Source organism: Polypterus senegalus, chromosome 6 (assembly GCF_016835505.1).
Source record: "Polypterus senegalus isolate Bchr_013 chromosome 6, ASM1683550v1, whole genome shotgun sequence".
NCBI lineage: Eukaryota > Metazoa > Chordata > Cladistia > Polypteriformes > Polypteridae > Polypterus > Polypterus senegalus.
This window is the reverse complement of record NC_053159.1, coordinates 185,015,673-185,032,505: the sequence shown is the minus strand read 5'-3', so window position 1 is coordinate 185,032,505 and position 16,833 is coordinate 185,015,673. Positions and strand designations below refer to the sequence as shown.

Here is a 16,833-nt window from a genome sequence, read left to right as displayed (position 1 = left end):
TTGTGGGACAGCTTGTTATTAAACAGTGTTGTAGCTAAGTTGGCACCCCAAATATTGCAACTCCTCAGAGAGTTTCTCAGTTCACACCACGTTCATAGTATATGGGGAGGTATTTTCTGCAAAAATAGAACTGAAAATGCAATCTCTCTTTTGCAATTTCATTTTCAAAGTCTACACGCAAAAATTTTAATATAATAATTAATTAATAACCCCACTGGCAATTTCATTTTCAGCCTGAACCGCCATGAAGCTACAAAAATGAAAAGTAAAACGCGTTTCCACTTTGCATTTTCATTTTCAAGTTCTCAACATGCAAAAAGCGTGGGTCAATGGGCAGGGCTTTGCACCTCGATTTCCCACAATTCTTTGTCCTTCATAGCTGGAGAGCCACTTTGATTGATAGAGTACTTGTCACTTCGGCTGTGTTTAGTTCACCTGATTTTAATCTTTTCACCCCCGTACTGCAAGCTTGACAGCGAAACTGCCTCATCAAATCTGATGACCACGCATAATTGTAGTTCTGAAGCAAATAATGTGCAATTTAATTACAATATTTAACATGACAGAAACGAGACTTTATTAAATCATAGTTTACAGTTATTTATACTGAAGTGGAAACGGGATGCTTGGTATTTTTGTAGTATTATATTGCACCATTGGCGCCGAGATCTGAAAATATTGTAATTAAACTGCACATTAATTATTTCAGAACTACTATTATGCGGGGTCTTCAGATTTTGTGAGGCGGTTTCACTGTGAAGCTTGCAGTGCGGGGGTGAAAAGACCAACTCAGGTGAACTAAACACAGCCGAAGTGACAAGTACTCTATCGATCAAAGTGGCTCTGCGGCTACAAAGGACAAAGAATTTTGGGAAATCGAGGTGCACAGCCCCACCCACTGACCGGCACTATTTGCATGTTGAGAACTTGAAAATGAAAATGCAAAGTGGAAACGCGTTTTACTTTTCATTTTTGCAGCTTCATTGCGGTTCAGGCTGAAAAATGAAATGGCAAATGGGGTCATTTTATTTTCACATGCAGACTGAAAATGAAACTGCAAAAGAGAGGCTGCATTTTCATGTTATAACCTCCCCAACATAGTACAGCAGTGAAAGTGAAAGAAATTTAGACGATGATGATTCAAGAAGCTCGTTCATAAACTGCACAGATCTCTTCGTATTTCTGACGTCCCAACTGGAAGGTAAAACAGAGATCCCTGGTTGGGCATCTCCTACATTCATTTGGTGTTCATCGGTGGGATTCTTACTATTTCTTTTTTTGTAATTCATTACTGGCATTGCCAAAGCTAACACTGATGATTAACTAACTGAATAACAAATTGTTCTTATGTTTTAATATTCTACCAACCTGGACACACACACACCCATCCAGCATGTATGAAACTGGAATTCATGCAATGTCATCAAGGGTGACACGGGCCTACCTGTGATAAAGACCTCCGCAGTGATGCCAGCTGGTTGCTGCTGCCCGCCTGCTCCTGCTCTAAGAGCAGCTGCTTGATTTTCTCTTTTTCTATTGCTACTGTGTTGAAGGCCGACCTCAGGAAAGAATGCACTGGAATGAAAATAAAGAACACAGCAAGTGACACATGAGCGAGGACGTCACTACAAGTAGACGACAGCCTGGAGTTTGGAAATCGCCAGGAAAACCATAATACATACTAATAAAAATAAAAAATCACTTCCTGAGACCACCGTGACAGCACCGATCAAAAGCAAAACTCAACATCATTGCTTCATGGATTTACACAGCCATTCTGTACACTTTATCAATACCAGCACACTGGGAGTGAGTTTAAAGAAAGTCTTTATTTAACTTTCATACACAGGCCATCGCTGGAGTTTAAGCTGCCACTCATTTTGCTTTTCTGTGTTTTCCCAAGTTGCTAGTTTACAAAGACCATTACTGAAATGTATTAAAAGTGTATTAAAGATGGAAAAAGAAACAGATATGAAAGGCACTATATTAAAAAGACAGATGTGCAAAGTACTTTATACAGCAGATAGGATTATAGATCTGAAGAGCACTATATTAAACACAATAGATGACAAAGGAATGTACAAACAGATAGACAAACATGAAAGGTGCTAGAGAGCACATCAGTAAGATGAAATGAAGGTCACAATATACTGCAGACACAGTCAATGAGAGAAATATTATACACAATATTTAACAGAGAGCTGGGGCAGGATGAAGCTTGCTATATAACAGACACATAGGAAAGGCACTGTATACAGCACGTGGATTTAGAGCTGTGAAGGGCACCATAGTAGACAGAGTGATGGGAAAGGCACTGCATAATATAAAGGTGAAGGTTACTACATAATATATAGTTGTGAAAGGCACTATACAGTGGATAAGTCAAAAGATACAGACAGGAACTTCATACAAGATAAAGATCAAAAGAAATTAAGGACATTATAGACAGATGTGAAATGCGCAATATACAGTAGACTGATACATATGAAAGGCACTATATAATAGATTTAGAGATATGAAAGGAACTATACACAGTAAATTGATAAATATAAAAGGCACTATATAGTTGATAAAGAAATATGAAAGGCACTACATACGGTAAAGAAATGAAAAGAAAGACACTATACAAGAATGATACAACAACACAAGTTTAAAGGTTACCACTGAAAAGCAGGACGTGCAGCAGACAGGCTGACATATGAAATAGGCAAAGACAGGTATAAAAGGTGCTATAAAACATAAATAAGCTATTAGGAAAGGCACAATATACAGTACATACATAACAGATTAAATCATGGATATTAAAAGCATTATATAAACGAGAGCTAGAGGTAGTATGAAGGTTACTTTGTAATAAACAGACATGAAATGCACTATATAATACTTTTACAGTACCTCACTGTAACTATGACTGCTCTTTTTATCTTAAGCCAAGTCAGACGTTTTCTTTCTTTTAGTCATTCTGGTGGGAATTTCAGAGGAGGGTTTGTTGTGTGCCATAATGCAATAATATTCATTCTTTTATTGAGCTTCTGGAAAAAGACAAATTTCACCCTGAGGACAAATAAAGTACTATCTATCTATCTACCTTATATAGTGCCTTTCATCCATCCATCCACCCATTATCCAACCCGCTATATCCTAACACAGGGTCTGCTGGAGCCAATCCCAGCCAACACAGGGTGCAAGGTAGGAAACAAACCCTGGGCAGGGCGCCAGCCCACCACAGTAGTGCCTTTCACATCTATCTATCTATCTATCTATCTATCTATCTATCTATCTATCTATCTATCTATCTATCTATCTATCTATCTATCTATCTATCTATCACTCATATAGTGCCTTCTATCTATCTATCTATCTATCATATAGTGCCTTGTATATTTATTATTTATCTATTATATAGTGTCTTTCCAATCTATCTGTTTGTCTTTCATAATGCCATTCATATTAATCTAGCTACAATCAATACAATAGAAATGGAAGGCACTATACACCGTAGACAGATGTGAAAGGCACTTGTGGTCTATGGCCGGCTTAACTTTCAGGCCAATACACCGAGGCCGCCAGATGGAGCTCTCCCTGCAGCATGGAGGTGTCCTGGATACCAGCAGGGAATCATGGATGATGGAGTTTTCCTTTACAGCCCTGTTGGATACCATAGGGGCCAACAGAGGACGCTGCAGGGAGGCCAGAGAGTCGTTTGTGCCCTATAACCCGGAAGTGTGTCTTAGTTACAGCGACAGGGGAGATGACGTACTTCCGGGATGAAGAGGAGGACTTTTTATCTGACCCGGAAGTGATAAGGAGTCACATGGACTGAAGGATGGGAAACACTTCCGGGTCAGGGACTATAAAAGACTGGGAAAAACACCACAGCGTTGTGCTGAGCTGGGTGGAAGGGTGGCAACGTGTCTGGGAGAGTGGAGGAATTGTTTATTGTGTATTGGATTTATTTAATGAGTATTGTGGAGTGTAGGGTGCTTTGTGCACTGTTGATAATTAATAAAGTCAACTGCTGGACTTTTACCTGGTGTCTGACATATTGTCCGAGGGTTCAAGAGGACGACAACGCCCTCTATCTGTCACACACTATACTACATACATGTGACTTGCACTATATAATAGATAGCTAGACGGGTTAAATACTGGTTACTACATAATAGACAGACATAGGAGGCTGTGTATACAGTAAAGTCCACACATATGACAGGTGCCATATAACAGACTGACAGCTATGAAAGGCAGCATACATAATCAATACATCAACACAGCTGACAGGTGTGAAAGGCGCCATATAATACTGCAGATGGCCAGGCAGAGAATAGGAAGGTTATTATATAATACAGATCTGAAAAGTGGTATGCAGTAGTTAATTATAGAACAGATAAATAAACTCTTGTGAAAGGCGACATCCAGCACATAGAGAAGAGTGAATACAAAGGCACTATATACCTTATTCAGGACCATGTAAAACACTGACTATGAGATGCGTGTTTTCAAGGCAGTGGTGGCTCACCTTTCTGTGCGATGTGGCAGAATTCCTCCTGCAGTTTGATGTAGTCGGTGGCGTACTCAAAGGGGTCTACCAGCCTGCTCACCGGTGCTTGAAAATCTGCCAGGTCTGCACAGATATTGGGGTTGGATGCGTGCAAACGGACTGGGGACATGGAGGAGCTCAAGGGGACCTGTTTGAAGAATGAAGAGAAGCGCAGCTTAGTTAACTTCATGACTTCAATTGTGAGCCATCAGTGAGAGAGAAGACTTGCTTGAAAGGGTCTGTTTTTACTTTGGAACTTTTGGAAACAAATATCAAGCAAGTCTTACCAGGTGGTCTGTCACTTCTGCTGATGATCTCACTTCCTTAACAGCAGTTTTGTGCTCTCCAGTGCAAACGGGAACATTAAGTCACACACGCCAGCTCTCCTGATCACACACTTAGCTTCCTACTATTTACATTCTACTCAGAAACATGTATGCATATTATTATTATTATTATTATTATTATTATGCAAATAAGAATTACTTCTGAACGCTTTGAAATCATTTCAGTTTATTTGTCCACCACCTCCTGAATTACTGGTACAAGAAAACCCTAACATATAATCTACACATCCTGATGTTTAGTTAACCCTCCTTATTATTGGCCATCTAGACCTAAAAAAACCCTCACTTTTTATGGTCATGTTTGGACCATAGTTTGATCAGGAGATTACACCCTTATGATCTGGAGAAAACCATCAAAAGACCCCCAAATTGGGTATGAGGGGTCAAAGTTACTCCTTTTCACAAAACTTCAGAAAATGTGGATTAGTAATATTGGCACGTGGAGTGTCAGTTTAGGCTGTTTCAATGTTGCTGATCTGGAATATGATTGTATTAGGGATACTGTGGCCTGTAAGCGGCACCACTAAGCCTCAGACCCCAGACACAATCACACAGTCAAATCACAATAAATAATACATAATAGACAAAGATATGTAAGGCACTATATAATAGATAGATAGATAGATAGATAGATAGATAGATAGATAGATAGATAGATAGATAGATAGATAGATAGAAAGCAAGGCACTACTGTATATAATAGATAGATAGATAGATAGATAGATAGATAGATAGATAGATAGATAGATAGATAGGAAAGGCACTATATGATAGATAGATAGATAGATAGATAGATAGATAGATAGATAGATAGATAGGAAAGGCACTATATAATGCAGGTATAGATAGATAGATAGATAGATAGATAGATAGATAGATAGATAGATAGATAGATAGATAGATAGATATGTAAGGCACTATATAACAGATAGATAGAAAAAGATGGGACGCACCACATCCTGTTCCAGACTGGACATTTGCACTGTGGTCAAGCTGATGGCCAGCTGAGTTCCCGTGATGTCAAGATGACCAAGGCGCTCAGAAACAGCTTCTTAACTCTTTTATTGAGACTCGTCATGCTTGACCAACTTCTAAACATGTGCTACATCAGCTGGGCACACAGCACTGATGGGCATCCACACTCTTAAAAAGTCCCTTTTACATAAAGAGGTTCAGCTGAACAATGCTGATAGTAAACGTTGAAAGCGAAACAAACCAGAAATAAAGCGTAGAAGTTTTGTTCCCTGCAGGCTGTCGTTTCTGAAAATGAGCAGAAGCTGCATGGGGTCCGATACTTAACTGCGTCTTCTGTACCAATGTTGTGAAAAGCAATGGGTCAAGTGGGCTTCTCTCTCTGACATTCTCTGCACTAATACAATTGCTGGACTGAAATCAGACTCAGAGGTCTCCTAACTGTGGCCTGTAAGGGGCGCCACTGAGCCTCAACCCCCATACATAACTGCACACATACAAATCACAGGATCACAATGATTGTTTTTTCCATAGGCTTCCTTTCCAACCACCCAGCACAAGCAAATATTTTCCTTTTCTTTCACCTTTTTATTTCAGACCTTCTCTTCTTCCAAACGAGCGTTGTTGTTCTGCTCCGTTCCCAACTCCGACTCATTGGGCAAAGTGGGGGGTCCACTCTTTTAAGCACAGTCAGTGCTCAACCCATTCTCTCCTGGAAGCACTTCTGGATCAAGTGAAACCACCCTGGTCATTTAGAACTTAATTCACGACAGCTCTCACTGGCGGCTGCCACAGAACCCAACATTGCAGCCCTATGAGACCACAACTCCCATCCTGCCCTGCATGTATCCATACCAGGAGCCACCTGAAGGGATGCTGCCACCCAGTGTATGATGGAACAATCTGTAGGCTGTCCCATACTGTTGCATATTTCTGGCCTCCTGACTGGAACAGGGACTGCCAACCACCCCGGTCAGGTGGCTTCCCCACCCAACACGTCCATCCTCAGCTGCTAATGCACCAGCTCTGGTGTGTATACATCCTGGAACAGAAGGGGGAACACTGAAGCTCCCTCCGTGACCATCCATTATTTTGGCAACCAGACCATGTAAAAAGGATACAGCTGGGACAATATTTGAAGCTTGACTAGTGGTCTTAGCCCACTAACAGCCTCTCCCAGAAGGTTAAAAATGACAAATTCCAAACATAAACATGTGGGGTATCATTTCAGACTATTTCAAGGTCATTGATATGAATATGATGTTATTTTTGATTTTTGAACCTTTACAAGGAGTCAAGCCCTCTATGGACCTCCATCAGAGGGAGAAAAAAGACAAGTGCATATTTCAATTGAGAATCTTTAGACATTCATATTGAAGCAGACATTTTAACATTTCATATATATGGCACAACTATTCTTGTTCATGATGGACTTCTACCCTTACACTTCTTTTGCATTATTGGTCTGCTTACGCTAATTCAGGTTTTTTTTTTTTTAACTTCAAGTTTTGAAGTGTCCTATACCTTGCAAGTCGCAACACGTGACAAAATCTCAAATGGACCAGACTCGTACCTGCAGCTGCACTTTAGCATCTTTGCTGACGCTTTTCGTCCTCCACCTCCGGCCCGTGCGTTTGTCTTTCTTGCCGAGATCCAAGCAGTTGGCCTACAAGACACAAGCAAAGCAGAGCTGAGGAAACTCCCGTGATTGGATGTGGATGTGGGAGGGGCCTTTCCATTGCCCGCCCCTCAACTCTCTGCATTTGAAAGTTGTAGCGTTGCCCCATATGGGGTTTGCAAATTGTTTGGCATGGCCTGTGTAATGTTAATTATATGTTTTGTAACCAGGGTAGATTTTAAAAGATAGAGGAAGAAAAAGAAACACAGGACAGAATGTATTTTGTTAATAAAGTTAATCCCATAACTAAAAAATAGGTGTGGTTGTGAGTAGTAATCTTAAACAGAGCAGGGGTATAAAGCCTGGCCTAATACCTGACCGTGCTTCCTCATTGGTCCATCCTCAGACTGTGTCAGGTAGATACAGGGACGGGATTGGAGGAATAAGGGAGGACTTGAGATACATGGAAGTGAAGAGAGGAGAGGGAGGAGACTTGGAGTAGAGCTGAACGCCGTAAGAGCAGAAAAAGGATACTTTTAGCAGAACGCTGAAGCGAGACACACAGATGCACAAAGACAACTTTAGCAAAACGCTAAACTGATAGAAGAGAAGGGGCAGCATAACGCTGATGAGGACGAGAAAGCTGTAATATATTGAAACGTAAAGAGAAAGAAAAGTGGAGAAAAACAGAGAGAGCGAGAAAACTGAAGTCGATAAAACGATTTAGGGGGGCGAAAGTGAACGCAAATCCCAAACAGGCACTATTGGATCGAAGGTGTCCAGGAGGCAAAGATAGTCGGGAGAGCAGGAGAAGCGGAGCAGGGGTGGGCGGAGCGTGCGGGGAATAAACGAAGAGAAAGACGGAAGGACACGAGTGCAACCCGCTGGTGAGTTTCTTTTTCTGATCTAAGGCAGGGGTGAGACGAAAGGCCAAAGGAGGAACACAAGGAGGAAGAGTTCATCCACCCAAGGTCTGTGTGGCTGTGTGTTGCTTTTAATTTGTATTTGTTTGATTTAATTGTTACCTGTGGCTCCGCCCGCATAGTAGTGAAAAAGGACAGTGAGGAGGGCCCTGGGTGGTGGGTCACCCTAGGACCCCACCATGACAAAACATTTGGGTAAGTACTTTAGACTCCCTGTTTGAAAGAAAGACTGCAGAGTTGCTAGTAATGGCCATTAGTAGCCTTGTTGCTTTCCCTTTATTTCTGACTTGCCGTCCCCTGCGGCTCTGCCCGTGTAATATTGAAAAAGGACAGTAAGGAGGGCCTGCCTGGCACCCCACTCCTGACATCATGCTTCCCCTTCCCCTCAGACTGCTTTGTGTCTCTCGGATTTGTGCAAATAAATCGCTGACACAAGCGAACTATGATTCTTAGTGCGATGAGAGAAGTTGCAAAATCAACCGGAATGTCGGAGCAAATTACAGTATAGAAAAAAACAATCTAAATCCATGAAGTAGTTCTCTCGTGAAAAGCTGACAGACAGATATTGGATTTTATATATATAGAGAGATTTGGCTTGATTTAAAGCTGAAGTGAACAGCCAGTGCTGTTTTGTTTGTAGGCCACTATGCGCCCGAGCTACGTTTGGGTCCCCCAGCAAAGTGACTACTTTATATACTCACGGATAAGTTCTCCTGCGGATAAGTCAGGACTTGATTTTACCGTACAATTTCCGGTATTTTATAATGTCTATTTTATATCGTAAAGAGATTACGATATGCTAACGCCCACCTGAGAGAGTAACCACGGAGCACAAGGCCTTTTGTTTTCTATGTATTGTGCCTACGTGACCACACGGTAATACCCAATCTACTCCGAAGCGACTCTTTGCACTGTTTTGTTGTTTTTTGTATCTCACACCCTCATACACCTTTATCATAAGAGCATCCCTTATCTACGATGGAGCGTTCGATCAGAAGAATATGAAGCTGGTTTTAAATTAAACGTCGTTGAAGATCCATCCATCCATCCATCCATCCTCTTCCGCTTATCTGAGGTCGGGTCGCGGGGGCAGCAGCTTAAGCAGAGAGGCCCAGACTTCCCTCTCCCGCCACTTCTTCCAGCTCTTCCGGGAGAATCCCAAGGCGTTCCCAGGCCAGCCGGGAGACATAGTCCCTCCAGCGTGTCCTGGGTCTCCCCCGGGGCCTCCTCCCAGTTGGACGTGCCTGGAACACCTCACCAGGGAGGCGTCCAGGAGGCATCCTGATCAGATGCCCAAGCCACCTCATCTGACTCCTCTCGATGCGGAGGAGCAGTGGCTCTACTCTGAGCCCCTCGTGGATGACTGAGCTTCTCACCCTATCTTTAAGGGAAAGCCCAGACACCCTGCGGAGGAAACTCATTTCAGCCGATTGTATTCGTGATCTTGTTCTTTCGGTCACTACCCATAGCTCATGACCATAGGTGAGAGTAGGAGCGTAGATCGACTGGTAAATTGAGAGCTTTGCCTTACGGCTCAGCTCCTTTTTCACCACGACAGACCGATGCAGAGCCCGCATCACTGTGGATGCCGCACCGATCCGCCTGTCGATCTCACGCTCCATTCTTCCCTCACTCGTGAACAAGACCCCGAGATACTTGAACTCCTCCACTTGGGGTAGGATCTCTCCCCCAACCCTGAGAGGGCACTCCACCCTTTTCCGGCTGAGGACCATGCTCTCGGATTTGGAGGTTCTGATTCTCATCCCAGCCGCTTCACACTCAGCTGCGAACTGCTCCAGAGAGAGCTGAAGATCACGGCCTGATGAAGCCAACAGGACATCATCTGCAAAAAGCAGTGACCCAATCCTGAGTCCACCAAACCGGACCCCTTCAACACCCTGGCTGCGCCTAGAAATTCTGTCCATAAAAGTTATGAACAGAATCGGTGACAAAGGGCAGCCCTGGCGGAGTCCAACTCTCACTGGAAACAGGCTCGACTTACTGCCGGCAATGCGGACCAGGCTCTGACACCGGTTGTACAGAGACCGAACAGCTCTTATCAGGGGGTCCGGTACCCCATACTCCCGGAGCACCGCCCACAGGATTCCCCGAGGGACACGGTCGAATGCCTTTTCCAAGTCCACAAAACACATGTAGACCGGTCGGGCAAACTCCCATGCACGTCGTTGAAGAGGGGAAAGAAATTGGTATCTGTGCTACTGCAACAAAATTGAATGTGTCTGAAAAACTGATCCAAGATCAGAGGCAAGAAGATGTAAAACAAAGAAAGTATGAGTCGCATTTTTGAATGGCATATAAGTCAGGGTCTGATTTTATGATCGATTTTTCGGGTTTCAAGTGAGTATATACGGTAAATAATACACTGCCCTAAAATGACTCATAAAAGACAAAAACTTGATGTTCACTCTTTTCAAGACTCTTGAATATGGATTTGCACAACAAAAGGATTGTACTGTGTGTGCGTTATGCTGTGAAAGTGTTGTGTGTCGTACGTCAAGTGAACGAAGACGTTATCAAACTAAACATCAGTCCACGTTTAGAAACTCTGATGAGAAAAGTGAAGCTATAAAAAGAGCTGTTTCTGGCTTTAAGAAACAAACTACTTATTTTAGTCAAATAATTGGAACTAAAAATAAAGCTACCGATTGTAGTTATACAGTTGCTTCCCATTAATTGATTAATAGCTCTGAATAATAAAAAAGAATGATTGATCATATTTGAATGCTTGATATTTTTTTCTTATTTGTATTGGAAAAAACATTTAATAAATGTGTTTGTTGAAAATTAAAATTTGACAAAGCACTATTTTCACATATGACCCTATGTATTTTAAAATATTGAATGACCAATAAAATAAGATCCGGTTATGATGGGCTTCAAAAGCATACCAATTTTGATACTATATGTAACAAAATTGGTAGAATTATGTCGGCATGACATCGCTGAAAGGTTGCTGACTCCTGCGCTAAGATCAGGGATGGGGAATGTCGGTCCTGGGGGGCCGCATTGACTGCAGGTTTTTGTTCCAGCCCAGTTTCTTAATGAGCAGTCAATTATTGCTGACAAAACACTTATTGCTTAAGTGATAGTTTGATGCTTCATTTTAGTGGTCTCGCTTGTTAAGATTCCCCTCCCTTTACTGCTTGTTTCAGTCTTATACAGCAGCATTCGGTGTTTTAATGGCTCCTTATCTTCTGTACTAATAAAAGGCAAAGCCCTCACTCACTGACTGACTGACTCACTCACTCACTCGTCACTAATTCTCCAACTTCCCGTGTAGGTAGAAGGCTGAAATTTGGCAGGCTCATTCCTTACAGCTTCCTTACAAAAGTTAGGCAGTTTTCATTTCGAAATTCTACGCGTAATGGTCATAACTGGAACCTAGTTATGTACATATATACTGGCCATAGCCTTCAGCTCGGTCACCGTGTGGGGCGGAGTTGCGTCCCTCATCGTCACTCCTCCCACGTAATTAAGTGCCTGCCCATATAAGGCCGTCCGTCAGCGGCAATCCAATAGAAACACTCTGCCGCTAAATATTCACGGGTGAAGGACTGTGCTGATGCAAACAAAGATGAGATGGTCAGGGTGTTGTTTGGCACAAATTCAGCGAAACTGCAAGAGAAACTTTAAAGTGCCGGGTCTGAGCTAACATTAAATAAAGCCGTGGACATCGCACGAGATAGCGCAAGCACAGCTGAGAAACTTTGATGCATGTACTCCGAGTGGCTCACGTGAACTCACTGTGAACGCAGTACGCACACCAAAAGCAAAAGCTCCAAAGAGCGCTGAGCAAAAAACGCATTACACAATTGAGAAGGCAGCAAAAGAATATGAAGCGAGTGACGCATACAAGCATATTCATAAGTGCAGCTACTGCGGAAACAAAGCACACGGTGGAAAAAGTCAATGTCCAGCTAAAGGAAGACAGTGTAAAAAAAAACCTGTGCATGCAGTGTGTCAGGTCTCAGATAAAGAAGAAGACGAACTGTTTATTGATGCAGTAAGAAAGAAATCGATGAATGAAGCCTGTTATCTTTACAACGGTTGACAAACACGGAATGTAACTTGAACACAACACATCCTCCAAATACAAACCTGATTGAAAGAAATAATGATAATCAAATCCTTGATGACAGCAACACTCATAACAGTGACAAAACAATTACTGTATATTGACAGTCATGTTACGTTATTTTCAAAATGTTTCCTTTTCTTTTTCATAACTTCTTTAACACACTACTTTTCCGATGCGAATATATATATATACCTCGATCTACATACTGTGAAATAAACGAACCACACACCGTGGCGGATGTTAGCCGACTTACTGACCAACCACAAGTGTTACTTGGTAGGTAACCACCCTTACAGTCAGATTGTGATTCAGACTACGAATGCCTTGAATGTAATTACCCCGATCTACATACCGTCAAATAAACAAACGAAATGCTGTGGCGCAATGCAAAAGGCTTCGCCTCTAACGCTGACGTCCGAGGTTTGATTCCTGAGAGGGAGTGCAGTGAGTGTGTACGCCTGATGAGCCCAGAATTAGGGCGCAACACGTGTCGCGTACTCTTTGCATTATTTGACAGTAAAAACTATTTCAACCATATATATGTGTGTATATGTATGTGTGTATATAAAGTATGTACATATGTATATATATGTGGATGTATGTGCATATATATATATATATATATGTGTGTGTGTATGTATATATATATATATATATATATATATATATATGTATGTGTGTGTGTGTGTGTGTATGTATATATATTGTGAAGGATTGCCGGCTTTCCATGCCGGTCCACACCCCCAGGCCGCCAGGAGGAGCTCTCCCGACAGCAGGATCATGCCCCGAGGTCCAGCAGGGCATTATGGACCTTGTAGTATTTTTACACAACCCTGCTGGATACCTTGGGGGCCATCAGGAGTCGCTGTGGGGGGGCTTATGGGCTCTTTCATGCCCTATGACCCGGGAGTACGTCATGGTCACGTGACAGGAACTAACAACGTGCTCCCGGGTTAAAGTAAAAGACTGATTGCCCTGACCCGGAAGGAGTAAGGAACTGTGGACTGCTGGGACAGGAACACCTCCGGTCAGGGGCTATAAAAGGACGGTGCTTCAGTCCAGACACTGAGCTGAGCTGGGAGGTAGAGGAGCAAGTGTCTGGGCGAGGAGGAGAGTTTATTGTGTGTGACTTAGAGTATTGGTTTATGAGTAGTGTGGAGGGTGCTTGGTGCACATTGTTATTAAACAATAAAGGGTCGTGGACTTTTACCTGGTGTCTGGAGTCATCCCTGAGGGTTCAAGGGTGCACTACTGCCCCCTACTGCCACACTGGCGTAGTCGGCAGGATTCTCTGGCCGTCTGTTGGCAGAGGACCTGCATTAAAAACAAATTTTGTGTGGGCAGACAACCCTCGGGGGATTCCCCATCTTTTCACGGAGGTGCAAACACCACCCGCTACCGAAAGCTGCAACTGTGCGCCATCCCGTTCTGCAGGACCATGGGCAAGAAGACCGGGAAAAAGAAGGTCAGTCCCAGCTGGCTGCAGGGCCTGACGGACGCCGAGAGGTCCTGGACCTACCTGAACGGAAGCGAAGAGGACCGAGAACTAATTCGGGCCGAGTTAGCCCGGGTAGCGCGTCAGTCGGGACACGGACCGCTGTCGAGCGCCTCGGACTCCCTAGATAGTCCGGGGGTTCCGCCATACACTATGGAGGGAGCTGCAGGTAAAACGTCCGACGTGTCGGATTTATTTTTATCATGTTTTACAGACGCCACCAAGAGAATCGCAGCGCGTCTCGGATGACTGCCTCATGCTCCGCAAAATGGCCGCGGACGGCTAGCGAAGGCTGCCCACGAGGACAACAGACTGGTCACCCGCGGTGCATGTCGGGAAGGTGAAGGACACTCTGAGTCCTCCGACGAGGTCGTTCATTCCCTGACGAGTCCGAGCCTCCTGGAAGGGGAGGGGAAGGCGTGCAAAGCAGCGCCGAAACAAACAGCAATCGACAAGAAGGGACGGGTTGTGGCTGAAGGGTCTGCAATTGGGAAAGAAAAGGCAGATCGCAGCCGGCTCGTAGAAGCCAGCCGTCCCTCTAAGAACTCCAAAGCCCAGGAGCCTTTGCGCGACCCAGCTGAACACGTGCCAGGAGGGGACGTGCTCATTGGTTCCCGGTCGGAGGGTAAGCGAAATGCGAAAGCGCAAACAACTCCGCCGTAAACATTAACTCTGTGGACTTATGGAGGCTCGAGGAATACCTCGCGCCCCTTCGCCGTTTCTTACAGGATTTACAACAGCTGAAGGAACGTGTGGAGGACTTGGGAGCGGCGCGCAACCCGTTAAAGGCTCTGCAGGACTACGTGCAGCGGCTGAGTTGGGAAGCTCCGGAGATGATCGATGCGGGAGTACAGGTGAGTCCGCCCCGCGTCGTAGAGTGTAAGGGAACACAGTGCGATCGGGCACCGCAGATGTTGAGTAGAGGTTGTCAAAGCACCGTGTGCCCGACAAGAGACGGGAGCACGATAACCGAGTGGTTGGGGAACGGCAAACAGCCGGGGCATGCGTTTGACGTGGCTTTCCGGGGCTGTGCAACTCTCCAGGACCCGATCGGTCTGGCGTGCGGGGTAGCGCCGGTGATAGGAGCGCCGGCGGAAGCGCCGCTCGTGCCGGTGCAGCTGGATGGTGCTGTACATCGGGACGAGTCGGTACTAATGACGCCGGAACCTAATATGCGTGGGACAACGGGTGTGCAGACAGCAAAGAGGCTCTCTTCTTTCCATAGAGAGCCTCAAGCTGAGCACAAGCCCCAGATGAAACGGGAGGTCCCCAAACCAAAGCGTGGGTCTCCTGACATATCGGAGAGAGGGCTAAAGGGCAGCAAAGCGGCCATAAACCCTTCCTTGGCGGAGAAAGGGGCGGAGGTGACGCTGACGGAATTCCCGAGGTGTTTCTGGTCTCGCAGAGGGAGACACCCAGGGGGACATCGCCGGTGTTACAACTGCCGCCGGCTGGGCCACGAGTGGCGAGACTGTGCCCGGGGACGGGGAGTGGGCGCATAAAGGATACACCGTCCCCCCAAGGTTCGCCGGGAGACATGGACATCGCAGCCAGGGTCCGGCTGACGCGTCCTCTTGGAGGAGGACGCACCTCGCGGGGCCAGACGCTCCGCCCCAGTTGTCGTCGCTGAGGGGGGGGAAATGTGAAGGATTGCCGGCTTTCCATGCCGGTCCGCACCCCCAGGCCGCCAGGAGGAGCTCTCCGACAGCAGGATCATGCCCCGAGGTCCAGCAGGGCATTATGGACCTTGTAGTATTTTTACACAACCCTGCTGGATACCTTGGGGGCCATCAGGAGTCGCTGTGGGGGCTTATGGGCTCTTTCATGCCCTATGACCCGGAGTACGCATGGTCACGTGACAGGAACTAACAACGTGCTCCCGGGTTAAAGTAAAAGACTGATTGCCCTGACCCGGAAGGAGTAAGGAACTGTGGACTGCTGGGACAGGAACACCTCCGGGTCAGGGGCTATAAAAGGACGGTGCTTCAGTCCAGACACTGAGCTGAGCTGGGAGGTAGAGGAGCAAGTGTCTGGGCGAGGAGGAGAGTTTATTGTGTGTGACTTAGAGTATTGGTTTATGAGTAGTGTGGAGGGTGCTTGGTGCACATTGTTATTAAACAATAAAGGGTCGTGGACTTTTACCTGGTGTCTGGAGTCATCCCTGAGGGTTCAAGGGTGCACTACTGCCCCCTACTGCCACAATATATATATATATATATATGTATGTGTGTGTGTGTGTGTGTATATATATATATGTGTGTGTGTGTGTATGTATATATGTAGATATGTATATATATGTATATGTGTATTTGTATATATATATGTTTATATGTGTGTGTGTATGTATATATATATATATATATATATATGTATGTGTGTGTGTATATATATATATATATATGTGTGTGTGTGTATGTATGTATGTGTGTATTGTCACAGACGGCTGGGGTTCTTACCCGGCCGGGACGCCTAAAAGGCCCGGAAGGTGGCAGAACAAGCTTCCGGGCCACGAGGGGGCAACCGCCCTGGAACAGGAAAGGACCAAGGGAAAGGAGAGAAAAGATTATAACTCGTTGGGACCCGTGGCCTCCGCCAGAGGGCGCCTTAAACCTCGTGGGACCTGGAAATAGTTACTTCCGCCACACTCAGCAAGATGGCGGAGGAACCTGCCAGGGATGCCCGGAGTGCTTCCGTACAAAGGGCAGCACTTCCGCCACACCAGAAAGTGCTGCCGGATGGACGTCATCAACCACCTGGAGCACATCCGGGCAGGAATAAAAGGGGCCACATTCCAGCAATTGGTGAGCTAGAGTCGGGAGAGGGAGCAGGACGAAGCTCC

At 45.0% G+C, this 16,833-nt stretch overlaps 1 protein-coding gene across 1 annotated transcript in view; it reads right to left on the bottom strand.

The window, feature by feature from the left end:
• Positions 1 to 16,833, bottom strand: part of osbpl6 (oxysterol binding protein-like 6) — a 225,461-nt gene that overhangs the window by 82,792 nt on the left and 125,836 nt on the right. The window contains exons 9-11 of the mRNA XM_039757717.1: positions 7,433 to 7,525; positions 4,520 to 4,688; positions 1,445 to 1,575 (exon numbers count right to left, since the gene is read on the bottom strand). Of these exons, the coding sequence (XP_039613651.1) occupies positions 1,445 to 1,575; positions 4,520 to 4,688; positions 7,433 to 7,525 (393 nt within the window). The remainder of the gene's footprint in view (positions 1 to 1,444; positions 1,576 to 4,519; positions 4,689 to 7,432; positions 7,526 to 16,833) is intronic.